Source organism: Grampus griseus (assembly GCF_964374135.1).
Source record: "Grampus griseus genome assembly, chromosome: 1".
Taxonomy (NCBI): domain Eukaryota; kingdom Metazoa; phylum Chordata; class Mammalia; order Artiodactyla; family Delphinidae; genus Grampus; species Grampus griseus.
Genome location: NC_139017.1, coordinates 86,854,932 through 86,873,118, shown reverse-complemented (window position 1 = coordinate 86,873,118; position 18,187 = coordinate 86,854,932). Strand labels below are relative to the sequence as shown.

The window sequence follows — 18,187 nt, the reverse complement described above, 5'->3', positions numbered from 1 at the left end:
GAATTTAAAGTCGTGGACTGGTTACAATCACATCGTGAACATAGAGAAGAGGACTAAACACTGAACACTGGGGTCCCAGTGTTTAGAGGTTGGGGGAGAGATCGCCAATGAGGGCGGAGGAGAAATGAGAGAGAGAGAGAGAGAGAGAGGTCCATCCCGGAGGCCAAGTGGAGAAAGTGCTGTAAGAAGGAGGGAATGGTCAGCCAAGTCCAAAGCTGCTGAGAGGTCAGTGATGAGGACTGAGAAATGGCCAATGTGCTTGGCAGCAGGGGGGTCACTGGCACCTCAGCAAGAGCTGTTTCGGTGGCATGCTGGGGACAAAGTCTAGTAACAGTGGGTTCAAGGGAAAATGGGAGGGGAGGAACTGGAGGCGAGCAATAAAGACCACTGATTTTCAGGAGTTTTGCTGTAAGGGGAGCAGAGGAACAGGAAATGGGGTGGTAACCAGAGAGGACCATGGGATCAAAGGTGTTATTTAAGAATTTTATATCATGATAAAAATAATCCATCATACGTTGCTGGTGGGAATGTAAAATGGTGCAGCCGCTTTGGAACAGTCTCGCAGTTCCTCAAAAGGTTACACAGAGTTAGTGTATGACCCGGCAACTCCACTCCTAGGCGCACATCCAAGAGAACTGAAAACATATGTTCAAAAATTTGTGCGCAAGCGTTCATAGCAGCATTGTTCATAAGAGCCAAAAGTAGACACAACTCAAATGTCCATCAACTGATGAATGGAAAAATAAAAGGTAGTGTGTTCATACGATGGAATATTAGCTGGCCATACAAAGGAATGAAGTACATGCTACAATATGGATGAATTCATCCTTGAAGACATTATGCTGAGAGAAAGAAACCAGTCACAAAAGACCACATATTGTGTGATTCTGTTTATATAAAGTGTCCAGAATAGGTGATTCTGTAAAGACAGAAAACAGATTAGTGGTCGCTTGTGGGGAGGTTGGGGGAGAAATGAGGAGTAACTGTTAACGGTATGGGCTTTCGTTTTGGGGTGATGAAGATGTTCCAAAATTGATTGTGGGAACGTTGTGCAACTCTGTGATATACTAAAAGCCATTGAACTGTACAGTTTTTTAAAAAATCCAAAAAAGAGAGGGAAATTGATGCTATAGGAGAGGAGGGAAGCAAAGTCCTTGAATAAGCAGGAGAGATGGGACCCAGTGCCCAGGTGGAGGAGTTGGGCTTAGCTTGGAGCACACACGGTCCCCGTAGGAGCAGGAGGGGATGGGCCAGCCTGTGGCACACATGCTGGCAGCTGAGAAGCAATGGCGAGGATATTCTCACTGTGGGAGCTCTCTTCTCATTGGGTCATTTTTCGCTGTAAAGTAGGCAGCAAGGTCATCAGCTGAGAGTAGGGATGGTGGGGGAGGGGTTGGAGGCCTAAGGAGGGGTGAGTGTGACGTAATTGTGACGAGATGGGGATGCATGCACACGGGGGTGGAGGGGACAGGAGCTGGAGGTCAGGGGTCGGGGGAGCAGGGAAGGCAGCCAGCGTGGTTCCAGTTCCACGGTGGACAGTATTTTATCATCTCTGAAGGCAGGCTGTTCTCACCATCAGTGAGACACTTAGAACAATCACATGTTTTCCAGCAGTCAGTGCTTACTATGTGAGGCACCTTACGTATATTAACTCATTTAAACTCATGACAGTTCTAGAAGTATTATTATTATCACCGTTTTCCACATGGGGAAACTGAAGCACAGAGAAGTTAAATAATTAGTTCAAGGTCCCATGTGTCCTGGGCCCAAGGTGTGCGCTGTGTCCGGCTACACTTGCTGCTTGGGGGCAGGCCCAGAGTAGATGGGGGGTTGGTCATCCCCAGGGTCAGGAGCTTATCAAGCGATGACAATGGAGAGATGGCAGGGGAGATGAGTGTAAGCAAGGAGTGACGAGAAGGATGGATGTTGACTAAGCCGGTGACGAAGGAAAGTTAGGATACAAACAGGGTGAGGGGCAGTGAAATGGAGGTAGGCCAAAGGATTGGAGGTCCCAGCAGGGCTGAAGAGTTTTTAGAGTTTAGATACTAGAGGTGAGCTGGAAAGATGGGGTGCTTTGGAGTATGGGACCCTTAAAAACTGAGGTTTAATTGGAGCACAGCAAGTGGTCATGACAAAGGCCATGGCATGACCATAGGAGTGGGGGAGGACAAAGAGTACTGGAAGTGTTGCAGGAAAATGGGGCCTGAGAGGATGGTCATGGCCCAGGTCTCGGGTGAGTCCCTGGGATGGGCTGCCAAGGGAGGGTCCTTGACTTCACGCAGGAAAGAATTCAAGAGCAAGCATCGTAAAGTGAAAGCAGGTTTACTGAGGTACACAGTGGGTCTCAGGAGGCCCCGAGGGGTGAGGTGGGTAGTTTTTATGGTCTGGGTAATTTCATAGGCTAAGGTGTGGGAGGATTATTCCAACTATTTTGGGAAAGGGGCGGGGATTTCCAGGAACTGGGCCATCACCCACCTTTTGGCCTTTTATGCTTGGCCCGGGAACTGTCCTGGCGCCTGTGGGTGTGTCATGTAGCTAATCTATGACATGAATGTATCATGAGGCTCAAAGTCCACTGGAAGTCGAATCTTCCGCCATCTTGGGCCTAATCCATTCTAACCAGTTTTCGTTGTATCCTCAACAGCTCTGTCATTCTTCTAAAGGTTGTGCCCTGCCCGCTTTGCTCCTGTCTCAGAAGGGAGGAAGAAAAGGGACCCAGAGGCAGATTGTTGGAGGGGACATTGATGGAGATATTGAAATCACTTAGATGACAGCAGCAGTAGTGTTGGGAAGAGCAACAGTGTGCAGTGGAATGTGGGGAGCGGCCGGGAGAGCGGAAAGCACTTTGTCCACTCAGGCCCAGTGCTCCTAAGTGTGCAAGAAAACAGCCTTCCCCCTGAGAGGCTGCAGGGCCCGCCTTGGCCGCAGGGCCCCTTGCTCAGCCCTTGCCTGCACATCAGGCTCCCCTGGGAGCTGTAACGACCAGGAAAAACTACCAGTGCTCAGGCCCACCCTCGACTAATGGGAATCCAGCAATCGGACTCGTTAATCAGGATCGCTGGGTGTGGTGTCCAGATGGCAGTAGAGCGTCAGAGGGCCCCAGGTGATTCTAATGTGTAGCCAGGATGGAGAGCTGCTGAGTCACAGCAGGAAGGTGAAGAGAACTGGATGCGCTGTAGTAATGGGCATTGTGCTGATAACAGGGCCCAGTGGTAGGGTGCAGGCAGTTGTGGGCAGTGGCGCAGAGACTTGAGCCAGAGCAGGGGACACACCTGGCCCTCCCGGGATGAAGGCCAGATGAAGGATGACCCTGGAGTCGTGGACATCTTGCAGCAGCGGAGCTAAACTGGACCCTGGGACCGAGGACCTGGCCTGGTGGTCCCTTAAGCCAACTGTGAGGACGAGGCTATGAGTGGGCAGGGACAGGGGGGCAGCTTACCAGGAGCCCCGGAACCCTGTGGGTTCCCAACTCAGCAGGATGAGGGAGTGTTAAGGCTGGGAGCGACATCTCTGGTGGACAGTAGGGAAGAAACAGGGAGGAATACACACACACGTAGATATGCATGTGTGTGACCTGAGTGTGTGTGCATGGGTATATGTGTGTGTGTGTGCATGCATATATCTATATTGCTGGTATACACATAAAATATCACTAGAAGGGTAGGGAGGAGACTGGTACTGTGGTTACATCTAGGGAAGAGGAACTGAGTATCTGGAATACAGGGGTGAGAAAAAGGAGACCTTTTATGCCTTTTGAGTTTTAAACCACGTAACCTATAATCAGTAAGATGGAAGCCGCACCAGTTTTTCAGGGCGGGGCCTGGCACAACCTGAGCCGCGTGGGAGCTGCGGGCATCTTCTTTGCGGCCTCTGGGGTCTAGACGAGTGAGTGGTCCTGCCCGGTGAGGACAGGCCGCAGGGTCAGGGGTGTGCGTTCACCCTCAGACAGGAGAAGTGGGGTCTCCGCAAAGGCCCAGGTGTAGTGGTTAGTGGAGGAACTCCGTGACCCCCGCAACTAGCGTAAGGCTTCTGAGCAGGGTGGTGAGGGCAGCCCAACCTTGTTCCCAGTGGTGGGCTCTGGAGCTGGACCGTCTGGCTCAGATCCCAGCTCATCACTCAGTCGTGGGAGGACAAGTTCCTTGGCCTCTTGTGGCCTCAGTTTCCTCAGCTGCAAGATGGGGTGAACCACGGCAGCTCCCTCACCGCACCGTCAGGAGAGCATATAGGACTGTCTCGGGGTGCAGGGAGTGCATGGTGAGCATTAGCTAGTTTTCTTCTCCGTCATGAAGGTGACACTGCTCTTGGGCAGTGGGAACCAGGTGCCCCAGTGCCATCTGGCGTCTGCGGGCCCGTCTGTGCTGAGAAGCAAGGGCGACGTGCACTCCTGTCATGCACCAGCCCGGGCTAGGGCGCAGCAGCTGCTTGTCGATTCAGCAAGCATCTTCATGCTGCTGAGTCAAATGCCGTGGAACACCTTGCTCCCCGCGTGAGGGAGTGACTCAGCCGTGTGCCAAGGGAAGGCAGGACGCCGTTGCTCTGTTTCAGGGTGGGCACCCCGAGGCAGGTTTGAGCCTTGTTTTCAGTGGGGAAAGCCCATTTCCCACCTCTTTTCTTGCGGTCACATCCTGATGTCCAGAAAGGACACTGGGTTTCCTGAGGTCTGGTCTTGGGTTCATCCTCCGTTGACACTATGATCAGGACCTTGTGGAGATCAGACACTATCATCCATGAAATCCTCAAAGAGCCCCTTTAAATTCAGGGAACACAGGCGTTCAGTCCTGAAGGTGCCTGACTCTCTTTACCCCCAGATGTGCACTGGGCTTCCGGTCCTCTCCACCGGCAAGAGTGCCCCTGCACACTGCAGGCTGGAAGGGGGGATGCCCAGGGACCATTCACACGAAGGCCAAGCCTTGGCCCTCTCAGCTGCTTTCCTGGGGGCTTCTTAATGTCAGATTTGGATCCATCAACTCACTTCAAAATAATCTAGAGGTGGATGGGGGGAAGGGTGGGGATATAGAGGAAGCAAGATTAGCCGTGTGTTGATAATTGTTGAAGCTGGTGATGGGTACATGGGGGTTCATAACACTATCCTCTCCACTTTTGTACATTTTGTAATCAATGTTCTACAATTCTTAAAAGTGGAAAAATAACAGCAATTAAATACCATCTTAACATACAACAAAAAACAGTTTTTGAAATAACAGCAATTAAATACCATCTTAACATACAACAAAAACCAGTTTTTGTTTCCGTCCAAAATCATTGCATGTAAGGCAATCCTACCCTGTCCTCTGAGAAATCCCGCATGCTGTAGGGTCAGCTCTCAGGCACAGTTTGGGATTATGGTGTCCTCCCTGAAGTGGCCGCCTCCATTTATGAAATGGGCCCTGATGGTGCCTGGGCCTAGGAATTTATCCACATCTTAGTTTTAGGCTTAGGAAGTGGTGAAAATCCTAATGATGACATGTGTTTGAGTCTCATAAACGGCCCAGGCCTTTTTGTAAAAACTTTGGTAATGACTGACATAGATCAAAAAGGAAATAATTACTTCAAAATGAGAGAGAGAGAGAGAGAGAGAGAGAGAGAGAAGAGAAGGAAAGGAGATGGAAAGGAAGCCAGCATTAAAATAGGCTTGTGTAGAAAGTAGAAGTTTAAAGTCCTAAGGATCTTCCTGTCCAAGAAGACTGCATCTTAGCACAAAAAGGCTTATACAACTTCATAGCCCCTGCTGTGGTCCTTCCTGATCAGCTCACCTCGAGGACACAGGTCAGCCTTTGTCTGTCTCTCTCTTGCCCCCCACTCTTTCCTTCTCTCCTATGTGCCAGGCACTGCTCACACAAAGATGAACAGGAGATGCGCTCCACCCCTAACAAGCACCAAGTGTGGAAAGGAAGACAGACACATAAACCTGAAATGTGGGTATGGACAAGAACTGTGAGAGTCCAGGCACCACGAGTAGCTCTGCCAGAGGCAGTCAGGAAAAGCTTCAAAGAGCAGGTGATATTTGTGCTGGGTTTTGAGAAATAAATAGGAGTTCACCAGAAAGTGAGTAGGTGGAAGGGAATTCCAGGCAGAGGGAACAGCCTGGGCAAAGGCCAGAAGTATAAGACCACGGTGCTTTTGAAGAGTGGTTAGGATGTTCAGAACACAGAATGGAAAAACATTTTCCAGCAGGCAGCGGGGGAACCATGAAAGATGTTTCAACATGCAAACGACGTTGCCAGCGCTATGCCCGTTTCAACCGGCCCTTTCTTACAAAATCTTATGCTTCCTCCTAGTTGGAACTCTGCAAAGTACCCAGAGCCCTCCCACTAGGTCCAGGTTTTTTAGCCTGAGGTTCCAGCGGATTGGTAGGACTGTCATGACTGACATCCGTAAACTTCAGTGAATACCAGCACGCCTTCCAGACATAAGTAATCTACCCATTTCTGGAAACTTCTGAGAGGATCATTTAAAAAAACACAAAAACCCACCCAGGAGAAGGGAGGTACAGAAGTCCTTTCCCAGTGGAACTATGATTATTTTGTTCTCCCTTTTAAAATAATCTCCAGATTTCTATTAGGAGCGTGTATAGGCGCCTATTTCTTTATGCACAGTGCCAAAATCCAAATAGCCCTGAAAAACAAGAAAGTTTTTTCTTTCTCCCAGAACTCATTTGGCGACAAAATGACCTGAACAGATGTGAGAGTATTTATAGTCTTTATCGATTCACTTGGTGTGAATATTCATATTCTGCTGCAGAAATACTAATGTGTCTGATTACAGGGTGCTGCCCCAGACCCCATGGGGGGTGTTATGTAATTATGTGGCACATGCACCATATTACCTTTCGACGGTAAAATTGGAAACAGAACTGTTTTCCAAAACCAGTCTGGTCCCAAGGCTTTTAGATGAAGAGATGCAGGTCTGTACCACTTTTGTAAAGAAGTTGACACTGCAAGCGGGCCCTCAACAGTGTGGAATGACCCTGCGCCATTTCTCTGGCCATCTTTCTCTCCTGTGTTCCATGGTGAACATTTTCAACCCCTTCCACTGTCTGAACCTTCTGACCTCTCCTCCCAGTGCACCTTACCCCCAACAGTTGATTTTGCCTCCTGCTTTATGGGGAAAACAGAAGCCACCAAGACGAAAACTCCCTTAGATGGCGGAGACAGAAACAGAATATGTATACAGCCCTGCCCACAGCTGCCCCATCCTGTCCTCCTTCTGTCGTCTCCCAGGTGAGCAGCTCAAGGGTCCCCTATGGCAGATAGCTCCTCTTCCCTCCTCTAGGTCTGCTGCCCTCCATCAGCTTTAGGTATCGTCAAGTCACTGCATTAAAAACAAAACGAGACAACAAATCAAAAAGCAACGCTCCAGATTTCTAGCCTTCCCCCGATACTGCCCTGCCTTTCATTCCAAGCCTAGCTTCTCCAGAGTGTCCGCCATTTCCTCCCCTCTGCTTCTCAACTCTCCTCATTCCTCTCTGTCTTCTGGCCCCATTGCTCCCCGTACAGCTCCGACTAAGCTCACCCATGACCTCGTGGCTGTAGCATCTTTCACTCCATAGCAGGGGTCCCCACTTCTCCCTGGCGGCCTTTCTTCCCATGGCCTCTGTGATCCAGCCCTCTCCTGCTTTTCCTCCGGCCTCCTCTCCCTCCCTGTAAGATCCTCTTCCCTGCTTTAAACTTGCAGATGTTGACTTGCCCCAGGCTCTTGCCTCTTCTCACTCTATCCACAGCCTCAGGGCAATCACTGCCTGTACACCTGCTACGCACACATTATACCTCCAGCTCAGCGCTGTCCTCGAAATTCCAAACTCATTTGTCTAACTACTGGCTTGACATCTCCTTGTAGATATCATTTTTTTTTACATCTTTATTGGAGTATAATTGCTTTACAATGGTGTGTTAGTTTCTGCTTTATAACAAAGTGAATCAGCTATACATATACATATATCCCCATATCCCCTCCCTCTTGCATCTCCCTCCCACCCTCCCTATCCCACCCCTCCAGGCGGTCACAAAGCATAGAGCTGATCTCCCTGTGCTATGCGGCTGCTTCCCACTAGCTATCTACCTTACGTGACACATTAAACTCAGCATTTCTAGAAGGGATGCTTTGATCTTCCCTGTTCTAACCCCTTCGACACTGACCCCTCTTCCGCTGTTTCCACATCCACCGGCTCAGGTCTGCAGGCCAGGGCTGTGGCCGTTACCCTGGCATCTCCCCTTCCAGCGCCCCCCAAGTCCAGTCCGTCACTAAGGTAGACTTGTGTTTTCCTGCTATACCCTCTCTGTCTTCACCACCCTGACCCTAGGCAACGCCACCATGACCTCCCACCTGAATCCCAGGATGTGCTTCCTCGCAGATCTGCTGCATCCACTGGTTTCTTTAAGAAATGCCCATCCGATTGTTTCCCTCGTCCTTCACACCCCTTCGTGCCTTCCCTGGTTAAGTGCCTTTTTAGGATCAAGACAAGGATCCTTACGGGCCTTTGCTGTGACTCCTCTGACTCTCCCAGCCTCGCCTGTGCCACTCCTGCCTTGTCCTCTCTGCTTCCCTACACACATAGCTCCCCGTGTGAGGAGGGTGTCCTCCTCCGTCCCCCCTCAGGGCCTCGGCACACACTGTTCCCTCTGCCTGAATGCTCTTCCCTCACTTTAGCAAGGGCAGCTCAAAGATCCCTTCCTCTGGAAGCCTTCCCTGACCTCCTAACTCACTCAAATCCCCCTATCACAGGATCTCCCAGCATTAGGTACCTGGCTTTCCCAGCCCTTGTCACTTTTGCAACTTAGCATCTATTTATGGGGTCATTTGACCAATGTCCATCTCTCCAACCAGAATGTCAGCTCCACGCGAGCTGGGACCTTGCCTCCTATTGCTCCTCGTGGCTCCCCACCACCCAGTACCAGGCCTGGCCCACAGTAGGTGCTCAGGGTTTGATGGACGAGTGGCTGCATGTCGTATCCACAGGTAGCCCACACACGTTACAGCTGTTGAATGTACAGCGAGGGGGAGGGGGTGGGAGGGTGTCACCTCCTCATGAATGACAAGGGGCTCTTGGCTCCTTAAGGTCTGGGCTCGGGGCTTTCTTGGTGGGCCAAAGATGGCTTTACCAATTTTGTGTGGACTGAGGGACTGTAATCTCCCCTGGAATGCATCTCCCTCCTCCTCCCCTAGCCCATCGCTCTGCCAGCCTCCAAGCTTGCCAACACCTTCTCAGCTGGGCAGTGACTCCTGGTGCTCAGACACGCCTGGGAAGCTGCTGAGATGGTGGGCCTCTGTCCTAGATGTTAGGACTGAAATATTAGAGCTGGATGGACCCTAAGCCCATCACTTTACTGTACACACAAGGAACAGACTCTCTTATAGGCATGCAGTCAGGGGCAACCGGGCCAGGACCACTTGGGGCTTGTGCCCACAGGGTGAGTAGGAGATTCTCTAGTTCGCTCCTTGCCTCCCTCCTCTGTTTGGAGTGAAGTCACTTGGGTCCACCTCAGCAGCAAAGGTCCAAAGGGAAAGTGGTCTGAGGAGTATAGCGGCAGACCAGCTGAGTCAGGAGATGGTGCCAGGAGGGCGCCATGGCCCGATGTCAGACGATCTGTGTTTTAGTAACTCCTCTGCCCCGGCTGGCTGGCTCCAGTACTTCGAGTGAGTTATTTCACCTTTGGGTCTTAGTTTACTCTTCTAAATGTAGAAAACAATTCCTTCCCCCACCAAAAAATACAAACAAAAAAAAACCCCCAAAGAACCCCAAACCCACCTCTGTCCTGAGCAGGTCAGAGGCATTTTGTCAGGATTAAATGCTCCTGCGAGCCAGGCGTTACTTGAGATTGTACATTTGGTCCTCAGAATCATTCTTGGAGGGAGACTTTGTTATTATTCCCATTTTTCAGGAGGCTCAGAAAACAGGCACTATCACCTGCCTAAGCCTTCTCAGCTCTTTAAAGAGGGAGTCAGACTTAGACCTGGGTCTTTCTGACTCTAAGACCCTATGCTGGGCCCAAGCCCTCGTCCCTGCATTGAGGAGCAAACAGTAAAAGGAAAACAGACATGAAACGCGTTCAGAAATTGCCCCAAGCCATCTAGATACTGTGGACGTCCTGGCGCCTGTTGGGTCTGAAGGCAGATGGACAGGTCAGGTCGGGGCTCCCCTCTCCAGGAAGTGTCTGGGTTCTGTGCTTCAAGCTGGGTGGGTTGGGGGTGATTCTTCTGTGATCTAGGGCCTGTAGATGTATATGAATGAACTTAAGGTTTTTTTCTTTTTTGGAAAAGGGAGTTTGGGTGGGCAGGAGGGAGAGGTTGGTATCTTTTTTCATGGTTTGAGGTGGAGGAGGGAGACGTTTGTGTTCTTAGTTGTCTTGTACAGTTGTGCAGGCTGTATACTGCACGACTCCAGGAGGCACCATTCACACTATAGTCTAAGTGAATGTCACTCCCTAGAGTTTGCCCTACACATCATTCCTGATGGCCTTGAAGATGTTCCTTGGTATGATAGCTCCATGGTAAGCAACGATAGCAGTTAAAATTAACCGAAAACTTACTATGTAAGCATGTAGCGTTTATTTTATCTTACCTGGCTCACAACGATCATCTGAAACTGATACTCTTTTTTTTAATTGAAATATAGTTGATGTACAATATTATATGTTACAGGTATACAATACAGTGATTCACAATGTTTAAAGGTTATACTCCATTTATAGTTATTATAAAATATTGGCTATATTCCCTGTGATGTGCAATATATCCCTGTAGCTTATTTGATAAACAATAGTTTGTACCTCGTAATCCCCTCCCCCTATTTGCCCCCCCTTCCTTCTCCCCACTGATTACCTCTAGTTTGTTCTCCATATACCTGTGAGTCTGTTTCTTTTTTGTTATATTCACTACTTTGTTGTATTTTTTAGATTCCTGATGCTCTTGCTATCTGTGTTTTACCCATAGGAGACCTGAGGCTCAGGGGGTGTTAGAGGAATTGCCCAGGCCGCACGTAGCTCTTTACCACTGTGCCACGCTGCCTCTGGACTCCGTGAGGCTGAGGAACTGGGGTGTGGTGGGAATTCCACTGCACGAGAATAAAGCCGTTATCTTTTTTTTTTTTTTTTTTTTTGGCTGCGCCGCCTGCTTGTAGGATCCTTAGTTCCCCGGCCAGGGTTTGCGCCTGGGCCACGGCAGTGAAAACACCGAGTCCTAACCACTGGACCGCCAGGGAACTCCCTAAGCCATGATCTCTGTGTCTCTTTTCTTCCCCTGCCATGGTCGCCCCTCCCCCACTACAGCTGGACAAGATGCTGGACCCCCAGGTGTGGCGGGAGGCAGCCACACAGGTCTTCTTCGCCCTGGGGCTAGGCTTTGGGGGTGTCATCGCCTTCTCCAGCTACAACAAACAGGACAACAACTGCCACTTCGACGCCGCCCTGGTGTCCTTCATCAACTTCTTCACCTCGGTGCTGGCCACCCTCGTGGTGTTCGCTGTGCTGGGCTTCAAGGCCAACATCATGAACGAGAAGTGTGTGGTCGAGTAGGTGGCCCCTTTCTCCTCCTGTCCTTTTCTCTCGCCGTCCACCTTCCCCTGGGAGAGTCCCCCTCCACCCGCGCTGGGCGATGGAGATCAGAGGAGCTCTCTGTCCCCAGCCCTGGACCACAGGGACAGCTTCAGAGATGTCTCCGTCGATGCCCATGGCATCCTGCCTGGGTGTCTAGGAGGTACCCCCAGGATGGTGCCCAGTCCTGCCTTTTTACCTGAACTTTTTTTTTTTTTTACCTTTTTTTCAATTTTTTTGTTTTAAACCTTTTGACTTTACCCTTCCCTTTGTGCTGCAGGAATGCCGAGAAGATCCTGGGGTACCTCAACACCGACATCCTGAGCCGGGCCCTCATCCCTCCTCACGTCAACTTCTCTCACCTGACCACTAAGGACTACACGGAGATGTACAAGGTCATCAAGACCGTGAAGGAGGACCATTTCTCAGCCCTGGGCCTCGACCCCTGCCTTCTGGAGGATGAGCTGGACAAGGTATGGGGCAGGCTGTCCTTCCAGGATGGGCAGAAAGGCAGGTGTGGGAGTGCAAGACCCAGAGACAGGCCATGGGTGGCTGGAGCTTGGGTGCAGAAAGCCTCCAGGGACTCATTTTTTTACTTGATAAGTGAGGACCTACTATGTGCCCAGAGAAGCACAGAGGGAAGGTGCTGGCCAAAACCCCTGCCCTGAGGTAGGCTGAGTCTCTCTGAGAAGACGAGGCAGGTGCACAAGTCCCAGAAATCAACGGGAACGGGGACGGCTTTCACGTGTCTTGAATGGGTTTCCTGCGCACCCGTCTCTGCCATGTGTAATGCGTTTGGAACAGTGCCTTGGACACAGCACGCAGAAAGTAAGTGTTTACATTAGCGTCTGCCCTTTGCTGTCTATCCCCTGGGCCCTCGTGACAGAGCCGTGAGCCGAGTATTAACGTTGTCTCCTGTTTTACAAGCGAGCAGCCTGTAAGCTGGGAGCCTGCTTGAGGTCTCACAGCTAAGAAGTAGGGGAGCCAGGGTTCAAATCTTGATGCTTCTGCCCCTCCCCCAGCTGCCCCACTCCCACTGCCACAGTGACCCTTAGCCCCTGGGGAGGGCAGGGCAATGCTGCCCCTCATTAACGTGCAGGCCCAAGTTTGGACACCTTGCTTCTATCCCCGTTTGCACAGCTGGAAACTTTCAAAGTGACTGTTCTGTTAGGAGGGGTAACAGGAGAGAGACATACCCACGGGGTCCTGGGATCCAGCTGGTGCCAGGGCTCACATGGGGCTGAGCCAGCTCCTCTCAGTCAGCCTCGATCAACCCTCCCCTTCTCCGTGGAGCCAGGGAAGATGACGCTTTCCCTGTGCTCGTGAAAAAGTCAGCTGCATTCTACTGGCGCCAGCCTAATGCTGAGGGACTGTGTCGCCTGTGAGCTCTTCCCATGTGATCAAGAGTGAAAGGGCCATGTCTGGGCACCCCTGCCCTGGTTTCTTCCCCAGGTAACTGGCAGCATAAAGGACGGCGCCCTTGCTTGAGACCCTGCCCCATTCTCACAGGCGTGGCCGGGTCCTCTGAATAGAAGTAGGATGGTAGGGCTTCCCTGGTGGCGCAGTGGTTGAGAGTCCGCCTGCCGTTGCAGGGGACACGGGTTCGTGTGCCGGTCTCGGAAGATTCCACATGCCGCGGAGCGGCTGGGCCTGTGGGCCATGGCCGCTGAGCCTGCGCGTCCGGAGCCTGTGCTCCGCAACGGGAGAGGCCACAACAGTGAGAGGCCCGCTCACCGCAAAAAAAAAAAAAAAAAAAAAGAAGTAGGATGGTAGCAGGCTTTTTAAAAAAACATTTATTTATTTGGCTGTGCAGGGTCTTAGTTGTGGCATGCGGGATCTTCATTGCCATGTGTGGGACCTTCGTTGCCATGTGTGGGATCTTTAGTTGCGACATGAGGGATCTTTAGTTGTGGCATGCGGGATCTTTAGTTGTGGCATGCGGGATCTGGTTCCCTGACCAGGGATAGAACCCGGGCCCCCTGCATTGGGAGCACAGTCTTAACCGCTGGACCAGGGAAGTCCCCATAGCAGTTTTTTTACATAATACAATCTTGATAACATCTAAATGACAAGAACTACACTCTCACAGTTTGGGGAGGTGTTCCCTCGCAGTCCGCAGACACTACAGGATAGCACAGAAGTGATGTCAGCGGACAGTGTGTGGTCAGTTCCCTGTGAGCAGGGACCTGGGCATTAAAGCAGTGGTTCTCTACCTTGGCTGCCCATCAGAGTCACCTGGGGGCTTTATAAAACCCTGATACCCAGCTTTACCCCCAGGCCAAACAAATCATTGTCCTCGTGGAGAGACCCAGGCATCAGTGTTTTTAAAAGGCTCCAACTTGAGTCCGTTGGGCAGCTGAGGCTGAGACCACTTCGGTAAAGTCTGGCGTTCAGAGCTGGGGGCGGCTGCATTGCTTAGAGGAGGAGAGTCTTGAGCTGGGTGTGTTTCTAAAAGTGAGCATCTTCATCTGAATCACCTGGGGTCCTTGGACAACTCGTAGATTCCAGGCCCCACAGGTGAAGTCCTGAATTAATGTTTTACTCCCTGGGGGGTATTCTGATGCCCACTCACATTTCAGACCCACTGGCTGAAAGCAAGAGGATTTAGGGGGGCGGGGATCTCTGTGAAGGAGGGAACAGCTATATTCCTAAAGCTCTGAGGGCAGAGATAAGGAAGCAGGGGGCCCCCAGGTGGGCGTGGACCCTCACTCAGCCCCGCCCTCCGCACCCACCCTCAGTCCGTGCAGGGCACAGGCCTGGCCTTCATCGCCTTCACCGAGGCCATGACGCACTTCCCCGCCTCCCCGTTCTGGTCCGTCATGTTCTTCCTGATGCTTATCAACCTGGGCCTGGGCAGTATGATCGGGACCATGGCGGGCATCACCACGCCCATCATCGACACCTTCAAGGTGCCCAAGGAGATGTTCACAGGTAACTCCTCCCGGCAGCCCCCACTGGGCTTGTGGGCTGTCCAGGGGAACAGTGAACAGGTTGTGACTCTGACTGTAGAAAGATTGGGTTCCCACTGGGTTATTCATGACTCCATACTTAGAAAGCTCCACCCCCCCACCCCCCAGCCAACCCGGCACACAGCTGGAGCCTGGCTACGCCACCCAGAGAAGAGCACTTCAGAGCCGGAAGGGAGAAGGCTGTTTGGGAATCTGTGCCAAACCTGGGCTGGGAGATAGGCCTCTTTCTTGGTTTGTTTGCCCTTCTCCCCAAGGGCCTGCTGAGGTGTCTTAGCAGGGGTGGCCTCCTCCGTGCAGGGCCTGCACCCTGTTCCATCCCTGTCACTCCCAGCCCCAGGGTGCTCCCTGCCTAGTAGAGTAGGAGCTCAGAACCTCAGCATCTGGACCCCCTTCCCACCTCCATGCAGGACTGCTGTGAGGAGGGGTGAGATGGGAGGGACCTGGGTGCCCCTAAGATCCCTGGGGCACCACCCACCCTGCACCTTTGGCCCCATACCGGCCTCCCGGCTCTCTGTAGTGGGCTGCTGTGTCTTTGCCTTCTTCGTGGGGCTGTTGTTCGTCCAGCGCTCCGGAAACTACTTTGTCACCATGTTTGATGACTACTCGGCCACCCTGCCACTCACCGTCATCGTCATCCTTGAGAACGTTGCTGTGGCCTGGATCTATGGAACCAAGAAGTAAGGGGGACATGGGGGAGAGCTGGGGACAGGAGGAGGGGTCTATCCCACCCATCATGACTCCCTGGCGAGTGCTGTGTTCCCACGGCTGCTCATGAGTGGCGCAGGAGATCACAGAGTCAGAATGTCAGCCAGAAAGTGCCCTTACAGATCACTTAGGGAAACTGAGTCTCAGAGAGAGGACACGACTGTCCAAGGCCACTGGGCTGGTGAGAGAGAGAGCCAGGCTGAGGACACGAGTCTTCTGGATTCAGGCGCTGGCATCATCCCGAATGGGCTTAAACTACCATAGCATCTTTCCTGGGTACCAACTCTTCAGAATTCTGTCAAGCTCGTTAAGCACTTGGTGGGTACACAAGAGGCCCCTGCCCTCAAAGAAACCATTGACTTCAGCAGCCTGACTCATAGTTCTAGAGTGAGCTACAAAGGAGTGTGAGACAATGTGTGGTTTGGGCCCTAAGTCTGGGGTTGGGTGGGGGTAAGAGAATTCAGCAATATGAAAGGATTGGGTCTCGTAGCCTGAGCCTCAGGGAAACCTATACACACTGTCAGCCCCTGGCCTCATTCCTCATTTCAGGACAAATCTGTGTCCCCAGGAAGTCCTTTCACTCACTCAGCAACGCCCGGGGCTCCTCTAACCCACTCAGCCTGACCCACCCCGATGTCTAGACCTGGTCTCAGAATCAGACTCTCACAGGCCCTGCTACAGCCATCTACTTCCTAGGAGAGTGCAGGAGGGAACGGGCTGATAAGACAGAGAGCGACCCTGTGAGACGGGGTTAGAACATGCTGCTGGAAAGGCTCTCCCTCTTCTGCAGTCTGGTGAAGCCCCGTACCCCTTCTCAGACTGTTATTTTTTAATGCACAAGATAAAATATATAAGATTATATAGGAAACTAGTTATATTGAAAATTAGCAAAATAATGTTTAAAATCTGTGATACAGTAATATACATGTACTTTATTTTTACTGCATTAAGTTACAAGATCTAGCTGTGGGTCTAATAACAATGGTAATTTCAAAGCAGTGATGAGCCTAAATGATGTTTGTCGGTATCTCAATTGTAACGTGATAGGGAAATATCTGTGATTTAATCAATTGCTTACAGCATCTTGGGTACTCTTAATACTACTGTTGTTGCTTGCACTTATAACAGAAAGAAATGCAAGATTTCAGCTAGGTGTTACTGAGGTAAAGATGATTTTTTTTAATGCTATTCATGTACACAGCCTGCCAGCCTCCCGGAATTTCACCCACATGCCCAGTGGTTAGGCATCCCTGAGTCAGGACGGCCTTCTGCCTTTGGACACTAGGAATGTGCACTTCTACCTCTCTTCCAGCAGGGGGAGTCTAGAGCCAGGCCAGCACCAGGTGGGCTGGGTGCCCAGCAAAGCCCTCTGGAGCCTGTCCACCTGCCCAGGGCGTGTCCTGTGGGCTGTATCATATCCCTGGGTGAGGTGTGACGTGACGTAGTCAGAGGAAGTTAGGGGAGGACAACAGAGCCTTTTCAGAGGCCAGTGGGGCCACAGAATAATGTATTGAATGCGAAGAGTATAACAGCCTGGGAGGGAGGGACTGGTCAGTGAAGGCTTCCTGGAGGAGGTGGCTGGGGGGCATGTGCCGGCATAGTGCGGGTGCCAATTTCTGGACCCTGCGCTGTGCTTGGCAGGTTCATGCAGGAGCTGACGGAGATGCTGGGCTTCCAGCCCTACCGCTTCTATTTCTACATGTGGAAGTTCGTGTCTCCACTGTGCATGGCTGTGCTCACCACGGCCAGCATCATCCAGCTGGGGGTCACGCCCCCGGGCTACAGCGCCTGGATCAAGGAGGAGGTGAGAGGCGGGGGCCTGAAACCCCAGGGACATTGGCATCTTCCCAGGCCTTTAATGCCACAGGTGGTAGAGATAACCCCTTATAGGGCAACTACTCGGTGCCAGACCCTGCCAGAGGCTTTGCACAGCTGATCTGTAACCTTCACAACAACCCAAAGAGAGAGGTGGTGTTATCGCTGTCACACAGATGGGGAAACTGAGGGTCAGAAAGGTGAACGCACTTGTCCAGTCTTTCTAACCCATGTTTTCTCTCCCTGTGGAGTCCATGGAGTGGAACCACCCCAACTTTTTACAAGTGCAGAAACTGAGACCCAGGGAGGCTCAGGCCCTTAGCCAAGGGGACCAGCTCACCCAAGGAGCAGCCCCTGATGAACCCCATATCTGCCAGTGCCTGGCCAGGATGAGTGCGGCAGGGAAGTTGTCCTGGAGTCTGAGAGGGTGAGGCTGCGGCAGGGCGGGCAGCAGCCCTCACCCGTGTCCACCCCTAGGCTGCCGAGCGCTACCTGTATTTCCCTAACTGGGCCATGGCTCTCCTGATCACGCTCATCGTCGTGGCTGTCCTGCCCATCCCTGTGGTGTTCGTTCTGCGGCACTTCCACCTGCTCTCCGACGGCTCCAACACCCTCTCCGTGTCCTACAAGAAGGGCCGCATGATGAAGGACATCTCCAACCTGGAGGAGAACGACGAGACCCGCTTCATCCTCAGCAAGGTGCCGAGCGAGGCGCCCTCCCCCATGCCCACTCACCGCTCCTACCTGGGGCCTGGCAGCACATCGCCCCTGGAGACCAGTGGCAACCCCAATGGACGCTATGGGAGTGGCTACCTCCTGGCCAGCACCCCTGAGTCGGAGCTGTGACCACCGCCCCGCCCTGCCCGCGTCGCCTCCCACACCCAGCCAGCCCACGTGTCCCAGCCTGGTTTTTCCTTCCAGGCCAGGCCCTCTGCCCAAGGGGAGGGGCTCTGCCCTGCCTCATCCTCCACCCCAGTCCCAGCCGACTTCTGCTTCCTAGATCTGAGTGGGGGCTGGGAGAAGCTCTGTCCCCCAGTCTAGGCCCCCAACCCAGCTAACCTTCAGAGATCCCCTTACCAAACTACAGCTGAGTTACTGGAACCGCCCAGACGTCCCGATTCCCAGCACAGGGGAGACTCCAAGTGGCCACTCCAGGGGTCACTCCACACT

At 52.2% G+C, this 18,187-nt stretch overlaps 1 protein-coding gene across 2 annotated transcripts in view; it reads left to right on the top strand.

Moving 5' to 3' along the window:
* The window catches only part of SLC6A17 (solute carrier family 6 member 17), a gene marked incomplete at both ends in the record, with an annotated part of 31,122 nt that extends 13,259 nt beyond the window's left edge, over positions 1 to 17,863 (top strand). Inside the window, 6 exons of one of the 2 annotated variants that reach the window (XM_082662179.1) lie at positions 11,265 to 11,506; positions 11,809 to 12,001; positions 14,276 to 14,459; positions 15,015 to 15,174; positions 16,844 to 17,006; positions 17,495 to 17,863. In XM_082662179.1, coding sequence (XP_082518305.1) covers positions 11,265 to 11,506; positions 11,809 to 12,001; positions 14,276 to 14,459; positions 15,015 to 15,174; positions 16,844 to 17,006; positions 17,495 to 17,863 — 1,311 coding nt within the window. Of the gene's footprint in view, positions 1 to 11,264; positions 11,507 to 11,808; positions 12,002 to 14,266; positions 14,460 to 15,014; positions 15,175 to 16,843; positions 17,007 to 17,494 lie in introns of both variants that reach the window. The other variant, XM_082662178.1, reaches the window with a different exon arrangement.
* Positions 17,864 to 18,187: the final 324 nt, after the last annotated feature.